This window comes from Mya arenaria, chromosome 4 (genome assembly GCF_026914265.1).
Source record: "Mya arenaria isolate MELC-2E11 chromosome 4, ASM2691426v1".
NCBI lineage: Eukaryota > Metazoa > Mollusca > Bivalvia > Myida > Myidae > Mya > Mya arenaria.
The window spans coordinates 5,215,953-5,225,964 of NC_069125.1; the positions used below are offsets into that span (position 1 = coordinate 5,215,953).

Genomic DNA, 10,012 nt, shown 5'->3' on the forward strand with positions numbered 1-10,012 from the left:
TACACTCCACAGGAAACGGATCCTTATCTGTGAATGCAGTCTACACGCTTTCTAAGAAACATGTGCACATTCGTGAAGACAACACCATGGATAAACACAAAATGAGGTCAGTGTGCTAAGTTATTGATACTTCTTTCGCGAGTTTGTATGTTCAATATTTAGTTTGGCTTTCCTAGCTCCCTCTTATATTTCTGGTTTCCTTTTAAATAGCTTCCTATCTTTTGATTAAAATTTTGCACAAATCCTCTCTGGTGTGATAGAGTCGTCGTATTTGATAACGTGTTGGGCGAAATATCTGACCAATATCTGACCAAAACAAATCATTTTTTTAAACAAATAGCGTGTACTATTAAAACTACAAATATGCTATTTATTACGAGTTTAGGAGAATAAATCTTGGTAAATAAAAAACAACATGTTATCCTTATGGTCGTAGATGAATATCTTAAACTTTTTTAAAATCGCTCTTGATTTCACAACCCAATTTCTCGAAACTTCTTAAGTCATCAGCACAGATCGCTATTGTTGGTTTTCTTAAATTTGTGTTATATTAACTTGTGTAGGAGTTTTAAGACTTTATATAGGAATTATCTTTATGAAATCACGATGAACCACGTTCCTTTGATAACAGTCATATTTACGTATTATTTTGGCTTATCAGAATAAGATACTTCAGCCTCTAAGCTTAAGAAGTGTTTTAGAAATTAGGACCTGAACAGGACATGTTTATGCGCATATGTTGTATAGTTAAGCTAGTTTTGTTGGTTCATAGATAATATAAATGTTCGAAAATAATAAAAAGATATTCATTAATTGACTCCCTCAACTTTCATAACATGTTTTCCATATATATTGTGAATACCTTAAAATAGCTGCCTTCTTAATGTTCCCAATAAAACCTGTTTAACCCTTTTCAGACTAAGAAGAATAGCTATCATAAGTGGGTCGATTCTGGTTGCCACGGCAATGGTTTTCTATTTAACCATCGGAGAAATACCAGGTTTGATTGACAATCTACTGTTCGCTTCTAACCAAATAGCTAAGTCTAAAAGCCAAATTTCGGTATTAAACAATGACTGATAGCATTTTTGAAACATTGGCACATGTTGTCCCTATTGTTCAGACCTGTGTTAAAGCTAACAAGGTTGTAACCGTCATCGTTATAAACTTTCAAATATGTTTGGCTTTGAAAGTGTCATGAAGTCCTTTGTGATCTACAGTATTCCTTTCAAGATATAAGACAACTTAAATATATGAGCACGTCTTAAAATAGTTTACGTTTAAAAGTTCTGAATATTCGGGCCATTACTAACACTATATTGATATATTTCATTAGTGTTTAGGGTGCTTTAATGGGGGCATTGAAATAGACACACATGTGCATGAACCTCAATTTCTTACCAATCATGTCCAAATAATAACACACACACATATATATATATATATATATATACATTACATTTCAGCCAGCATGCTCATCAGAAATGTCAACGCGTGGCAAGTTAAAGACACGGGTATCACAGATACTTTTACAATAACATCACATGTACATGTTTCAAACAATATATCAACTATTCATGGCAATTATGATAAACTGTATAGTAGGGATGGAAACCGGATACCAAATCGGTATCCGGATATTCGTATCAAGTATTCGAATACTATCCGGATACTCGTATCAAATTGTTTTCATAATAAGTAAATTTCCTATTATATGTCACCCACTTTCTGTTATTTGACATAATTGTCCACTTAATTTATAATTCGTCAGATGGCAATTTCACTTTTTCATTTATTCTTTCTTAGTCTTAATAATTTATAATGTTATAATCAAAGCGAAACAACTCATTTTACGTCATTAACTCATGATGAATACCACATAAACACCTCGCGAATTTGATAGTCACTTCGGCCGAGGTGGTTGCTTGGTTGCTGCCACGTGTTTTCGAGTTTGTTATTTATCAGCAGGTTTCATGTTAAATGACGCTTTGATTATTTGATAGTCGATTGTAATTTTATTTCATTACATTGTTTGATTTAATGCAATACCTACAATTTCTGCGGTGTTTTGTAATGAAGGATATAATTGCGGAAAAGATAAGAAGACAAAAAGACGATCTAATTTTTCTTTATTTACATGCGTGTACTTTTTTTTATTTATCAATAAACTAAACATGTTTACATATCGTATGAAAAATAAATTACAAGATGCAAAATGATGAAAATTTGATTGAAAAATGAAAAGATAAACACATTTGTTTTTGTATTTATTGTTCAGATAGCAATAATTACTTGATGCATATTCATCAAAAATACGATTGGTCATTAATAGCTTTGATTGCACGACCCTTATCTTGTGATTGGACGATCATTTCCTACGGATTAATGATCAATCCGTTTTATATCAACTAGTGCCAATTAGTGTCAATTAAGCACATCTGAGATCATAAAACAAGGTCATAGAACTTTACAGGGTGCTGCACAAGAACACAATATCACGCCTTGTGCAAACACTCAATTAGCAGACGATTTGTGACACATACCCGCTTCGCGACAGACACTGTTGGTTACCTGAAATATTTAAAAAAAAAAAAAAAAAAAAAAAAAAAAAAAATGAAAAGTTTTATAACAATTGCTATGTCTCTGCTAAGCTATTTCATTGAAATTTTAATTCTTAACGAATATTCGAATACCCATTTTTGTATCCGAATACTTGCGTGATATCTGGATACCCGGATACTCGGATATTCGCTTCCATCCCTACTGTATAGTTGACATTTATCTAATCGATTTGTATAATGTCATTTATAGAACATTTCGCGAATGAACTTTGACTTTCATCGATCGACCTCGTATAAACAATTATTTCTAAGGACAAATAATCTCAATAAGAGCATACTCGCTATTGCAGCTTCGCCTCCAACAAGCCAGATAAGAGAAGGCCCCAAACCAACCCCGGGGAAGCCAAAACTGCTGCTGATTGTAGCCTACCTTCGCAGTGGTTCCACCTTCACATCGAGTTTGTTTTCCCAGCAACCAGACTCATTCTATGTATTCGAGCCTCTACATATGGTTGTCAAAACAGTCAAAAAGCACATGGCTCTGCGATATGTCAATGGCACGGTCAGGTATAAATATTAAAGCTGATGCTATTTTCAAGGAAGACTAACTCGAGGTATAGCAATATTCTTACCTTCGGCGGCGGATTTTTTAAAAAACTTTGACCGTTTGCCATTACTAAAATCTTTACCAAACCTGGCCCCATATCAATAAGATACTCAAGTCAATTATAAATTTTAACTTATTTTAGTATTTTTAATTTACACCAAAAGGCCACTTGAAAGACAAAAACAGCCACATTTGCTTAGGGGAAAATACCCGAACCACTCTACCAATATCAAATCCATATTGACCTCGGTTTTGAGAGAGGGTGCACGTCCAAACTTGGGCCACGTAGTAACAATTATTATACTGAATGATTCTATTTCCTCATTTTTGTGTTTATTTTCAATACTTGCTTCAGTTCAATTCAAACAAATATGAAGCAAAATAGGGAAAAGGGGAGTCAAATTTCAGTAATTTGACTTCAGAGTCGAATTTTTACTTCTTTCAATTAAATTAATAGCATCAGTAAATGTCAGCTATACTAAACCATCCACAAAGTACCTTTAGATCTATTATCGTAGTTTGTTTTCAAAAACAAATAATTGAATACTTTGGAAAAGATTTAGTTTTGTTAGGAAAGTGTTTGAAACACGAATCTGTTTAAATCTCCAAAGTAAAGGAATTTCAATAAGCTAGAAATTTAACCACCATCTAAAACAATTGCAAACTTTTCATACTAATTTGAAAAAACGTTTATTTTCCATACGTTACACCTTTTAAGTACATTGTAATATTGTTGTTGTTGATTTTGGAGTCGAATTTAATTGAATAATATGATGTTTTATGCGACTTTTGATTTTTGAGGTTATCAACTTACATCTTAATGTTACCAATTTTCTTTTTAATGTCAATATTTCAATTATGATACAATCTTCTGCAATGTGTTGCACAGACATTACTGAATATTCTATTACTTGCAGAACTAATATTCTGTATACTTATTTTCGTTATTCTTTTTAAAAAGTTTTAGGTGACCAAATTAGATAGGTATTCAGTGTAAGCCATCACCATAAATATTGTTTGTACATTCAAAAAGTTTTATAATAATAACAATGTGTATTTTGTTCCAGACATTTCCCAAAGGGTATTTCAGATAATCCCCAGTCTCTGTTCAGAGAATGTATGGACCCCTGGCTTCGTTGTGCATTTCGGAAAGTTGACACCGCTAGTCTTTTGGACAAAATCCATGCATTCTTCTCGAAATCCATGAAACCCTTTCTATTGTGTCTTAAACATATCAAATTCTTTAAGCCTCTGACGCGATACTCAATCAATCACTGCATCCGCGAAACGGAAATGAAGTGCACTTCAGCTAATTTGAGGGTTATAAAAACAATACGTCTTTCCATGGAAATGGCTCACTCATTGATGACAGAAAATGAGAATATGAAAATCGTACACCTTGTTCGGGACCCCAGAGCAATGTTTTTGTCGCAGAGTAATTACAAGCTTATTAAAGACAATAACAAAACCAGTCAATTTGAAAGGTTGTGCTCACGCATGCGCGATGACATTTATTTCACGCGCCAACTTTTAGAGGCCGGAAATAAAAATGTGAAGTTTGTTCGTTACGAGGATATTGCTTTTAATCCAATAGAAATGACAAAAGAGCTGTACACATTTTTAGGTGAACCACTTACCAAAGAGGTGCTAAAATATGTGGCTCAAAGTACTTCTCTCAACCTGAAAGACGGTTGTCCGTTTTGCACACGGCGCGGAAATTCTACACTAACAGCAAGCAAATGGAGATTTAGAATTCAGCCATCTTTTCTGAAATTTGTGGACCAACATTGTAAGGACCTTTTACAACCCCTGGGATACAATTTTACAGAGGACATCAATTATTTAAGAAACACTTCATTACCAATTTTTCAAAAGCGTATTCCTTTATTGGAACACATATAAACCTTAGGCTATTGACAGCACCAAAATGTGATTACTGAAACATTCCACAGCAAACCTGATTTTTCGGAATATTAGATTTGTCGTGTATGTAGATTATTATCTGACAATGAATCCCTAGACTAACGAACCAATTATTAATGAGCTTCGTCCAGGCCAATGGCCTGAATTTGCGATGATTTGTATTTTTCGTCAGTGTATAAGTATGTATGTTAATGTAGATGTGTTCATTAATTTGAACTATTTCTCAATTAATTATATTCCAATTTTGTTTGATTCCTGGTTCTAAACAGAAAAATAAATGAACAAATTGTTTCGTATTCATTTTTTCCTGAATGAAAATGCACACATGTGTGCGAAAACTGTAAAATACGAAATAGCTACGCCCGCCCAGAGCGGATGTTCATTTCTAGAGCATAAAATAATGTACGTCATAATATATTGGGTGAATCAGTGATTGAGATGGTTTTATTACATACTTGCAGTACCAAACTTGCGTCGACAATTTCATATCACAATTTAATACCTTATCATGTTGTGATTTTCATTTTGTATGTAACCATGTTTTATCTCTTTAAAACAGTGCTACAGTAGCGGTAAACTCCAAGAAAATGGACATATCTACTACCATGTTATGGTCGCATATATTTAGTCACACATACATTTTTCAATATTTTATTCTGTAACATATGTAAAAACTTTTATTAGTCCAGTTGAGTACTACCATGTTATGGTCGCATATATTTAGTCACACATACATTTTTCAATATTTTATTCTGTAACATATGTAAAAACTTTTATTAGTCCAGTTGAGGATTGAAGTCATTTTAAAAATATGTGTCACAAACTAAAAACAAATACAAATCAAACGTAATCACTTTGTTTTCTATCTGTTTAGCAAGAACATTATAATGGATGCATTTCGATGGGAATCAAATCACAGTCAAGTTGAAGTCTTTTGGTTGGGTTTTCGTTGACTCGAAATGTACATGTATACACTTTTAACATTTAATCTTACATAAATTACTTCTGCCGATAACTCAAGGGTCAATGGCACAGTTTGATGTATAACACATACTTTGTATCTTGGACTTCACTTTTATAACTCATTGACCTTCGATCATTAACATGATTTAGAACACACAGGCTAGTGCGTTTGACAGAAATCAATGTCAAATTTGGAGGTCATAGCATCTGTAAATGGACCAAGGCAACTCATACATAGACTTAAACCTTATAAATTAATAAAAATATAAGCGACGTCACAAAAAATGTATGAGACACATTCTGCGAAATCCAGGCCACAAGTTAAAATGACATGAAGATAAAAATCAAGTTTATTTCAATATGCTGATGGTTTAAGCATGAAAGTAATTTAAGCCTTTTCGTAAATTTACAAAGACACAGTAAAAATTAAAAAAATATATTACGCTGTTTAAATAAACAACATGATTTATCGAGTTATTCCCTTTTATTCCTTATTCTGGTTTAAGAATATTGCGTTACATATGTTAAATTGTTGGTCATTGTGTCGAACACAGAGGGAAGGTTGGTCGTGCAAGCACCTCCAGCCCTTAACGTGCACTAACGGGTCAAGGTCACATCTGCAGCAATAGTGTCTGCCTTTTTTCATATGGGGCTTACCTCAAGAACGATGTATTTCACAATTTGATTGTTTACTTCAACTCGTCTATGCACCATGGTAAACGTGTAGCGCAAGACACTCGGGCTCTAAAATCAGCGGTCAAGGTTTCACTTTGTGTGAAGTGCCAACTGATTTCGCCACCCTGTTATTTTAAACTCATAGCTCTGATACCATTAATGACATTTCGATCAAACTTTAACTAAGGGAAATTGTATCATGGTGGATCACATGTGCGTCAATTATTGTATGGCTTAAATAAACACAAAGTGCTCATAGTGAACTGCTGTTGTGATCACTTTTTATGTGTCCGTCAAACGTTGATGGCTGTCAACTTCCGTTTTAAACAGCTTCTCATCATACACACATTCGCCAATTAAAAAAAATCATAGTTGAAATTGTCCTGAAGTGGCCCTTTTTTAAATTCCTTCCCTTGAAATGCTTCCATTAAAAATATGGTTGCCATGGCAACCAAAAGGGAAAGTATGTACATATTTATAGATGTTTTTTGCCCAACAAAAAGTCAGCCAGATTCCAAATAATTTCACAAAAACGTTCTTTGAGTGATCCTCTAACAAATTCCTTGAAGTAATATTTCTTTGCTAAAACGCCGCCAGGTCCTGGTTCTCCTTATATGGCTGTAGGGACATCTCCTCTGAGACTCGTGTATAGTTCCAAAATTATTTCTCGGAAATGTCTACTATTATACTTTATTTATATATTAATTAAAGTAGTTCCATGCAGAAGTGCAGTTTCCATGGTAACCGAAACCAAACACTTCTTCATCAGAAAAGATTTATGCTACAGCATTGAAACTTGGACGAGTTTTGCAATCGCCTTCCGTAGTGGTCTTAACCATGGCTTTTCCAAGGGTCTCGTTTTGTAAACGAATTTCGATATTGGATTAACTTTACGAAGTCATCATATGTTTGAAGCTACAGTAATAAAATTTGACCCTTGTACATGTCATGAGAATTTTAGGTTGACCTTTTGACCTACTCTTTCAATTATGATGCTAATGCCTCGTAATTTAGACAATGTTTGCAGTTTTACAAATTTCGATATTGCCCTTGAATGACTTATCTCGAGACATTTGACCTATTTTCTCAATTTTGAAGCTTATAATATTTTCCGTGGGTGACCTTTACCAAAAACTTTTGACCTACTTTATATTTATCACACTTATAAACAGCAATGTCAACTGGTTAAAGCACACGTCATCACAGATGGCACATCTTAACCTATTCACAAACTGTTGTGAGACAAAAGTGTATACTAGTATATGACTTATAAATTATATTTCTGCAATTCTATTGTTTATAATGTTATCCGAATCCAGTTTCCTGTATTATTGGAACCCGGCGTACCTGACATCGGCATCCGGAATACCGCTCTAAACTGCCCGGAACCCGGGGTACCTTACATTGACATCCGGTATACCGCCCAAAACTGCCCGGACCCCGGCGTACCTGACATCGACATCCGGTATACCACCCAAAACTGCCCGGAACCCGGCGTACCTGACATCGACATCCGGTATACCGCCCAAAACTGCCCGGACCCCGGCGTACCTGACCTCGGCATCCGGAATACCGCCCAAAACTGCCCGGAATCCGGCGTACCTCGGCATCCGGAATACCGTCCAAAACTGCCCGGAACCGGCGTACCTGACCTCGGCATCCGGAATACCGCCCAAAACTGGTACTCCATGAGAATATGTGCAATCTCGGCCAAGTTGTTTTTATATAAGATTGACATGTAGTTTTATATCATTAAAAATTCCATCTTTTCATTCCGTTCTTCAAGTTCTATAGGATGTGCTACAGTATTTAACAAACAGATGCCAGCGCTCGTCTTGTCACGAGACATACTTGACAAATATATAATTTTTTTTTTTGTAAAACAGTTCACATTATAGTTAAAGGCAATAAAGACCAAGGCAATGGCAACCGGAGCTGTCACAGTCATGCGACAAATGCCCCAAATTTGGCCTTCTCGGGCGGATTATAAAAGCACAACAGATCTTTGTAAATTAGTCATTCGAATAAAATGTCTGTGCCGTACTTTAAGGTTTAGACCAACATCCCTTTAAGTTTGAGGATAATAGGTAAAGTTACTGACAATTTCTAAATGTTGTTATATCATGATTTGATGAGTTACTATTTCCAGTATAGCGTGTTTGGTGTATGCGTCCCTCTGACAGCAGTGCTTTAGGGATATAGTCAATGCAAGTTTTACATATAGCTTCTAAAGGTAAATTGAAATAGTAACCAATATGTTTATAAGTGCTTGAGGACTGTAGACCCAAGCGTTCTCTCTATATTGGTCAGACAAGGTGTGTGTATTAGGTCACCGCGATCGTAACCTGCTAACCTTAAAACCAATAGGGGTCATCTGTACATCATGTCCAACCTCCCTACCGAGATTAGAGGACCTTAGGACACAGCTTACTCTAGAAAAACTCAGACAGTCGTTTTGTGTTCAATGTCACCTCTACTTTAAGTTCAATAGGTGTCAACTGCATATCATGACCAACCTCCATACCAGGTTTGAAGACCGTTGGCCCAAACATACCCAAGCGGACAAAATGTATTCGTTTAACGTCACCACGACCTACTGACCTCAAATGCAATGTGGTCATCTGCAAGTCATGACCAACTTTCCTACTCAGTTTGAGAACTTAGCCCATGCATTCTCTATTTATCAATCCGACTTTGTTCTTGTATTCAAGGTCAACGCGAGCATGACCTTTGACCTACTAAAAGCAAAATCAATGTGGGTCATCTCAAGGTCATGAGCATCTGCCATGCCAAATTTGAAAACCGCAGGTCAAAGTATACTCCACTTATCACTTAGACAAGAATTTGTGTTCAAGGTCACCACGACCGTGACCTTTGAAATAATGACATATGTCCCTACTTAGTATGTTGACCTAATATTTGCCAGTGTCAAGGTCACAAGAAAACACTCAATGATACGCATTTTTTGGTAAACGAGTAATTTAATAACTACGCAGAGGAATTCTATAAGCTATGCTTTCGTTCCAATCCATTTCAATATTATATACAACTTGTGTGTGTGTGTATAGTCTATGCAGTTTGTTTGTATATGTTGAATAAAATATGATTAAATCAAGAAAACTCCTCTGATCAATCGTTATCTACATGTAGTTTTCAATCGGACCAGGTTTGGTTTACCGACTTCCACACAAGTGCAAAGCAAATATGCCCACTCTTCTCAGCATAATTAACAAACGCAATATCTTTACTTTTTCTTTTGGAAAGAGAAAACTATAACACAAAC

The 10,012-nt window shown here is 35.2% G+C and overlaps 1 protein-coding gene across 2 annotated transcripts; it reads left to right on the forward strand.

Moving 5' to 3' along the window:
• On the forward strand, positions 1-5,282 carry LOC128230227 (carbohydrate sulfotransferase 1-like). 2 transcript variants are annotated; one of them, XM_052942324.1, is made up of 5 exons: positions 1-106; positions 918-1,000; positions 1,467-1,514; positions 2,912-3,128; positions 4,236-5,282. In XM_052942324.1, exons 1-5 carry the CDS (start codon positions 87-89, stop codon positions 5,068-5,070), a joined length of 1,203 nt encoding a protein of 400 aa, XP_052798284.1. In that variant the 5' UTR covers positions 1-86; the 3' UTR covers positions 5,071-5,282. The 2 variants fall into 2 exon arrangements, with proteins under 2 accessions (XP_052798284.1, XP_052798285.1); XM_052942325.1 differs by lacking the exon at positions 1,467-1,514.
• The last annotated feature ends 4,730 nt before the right edge of the window (positions 5,283-10,012 follow it).

Coding starts and splice junctions, on each gene's coding strand:
- LOC128230227 (XM_052942324.1), top strand. CDS start 87: ATGGATAAACACAAAATGAG. Junction 1,515..2,911: donor GTGGCAAGTTAAAGACACGG/GTATCACAGATA, acceptor TCGCTATTGCAG/CTTCGCCTCCAACAAGCCAG. Junction 3,129..4,235: donor TATGTCAATGGCACGGTCAG/GTATAAATATTA, acceptor ATTTTGTTCCAG/ACATTTCCCAAAGGGTATTT.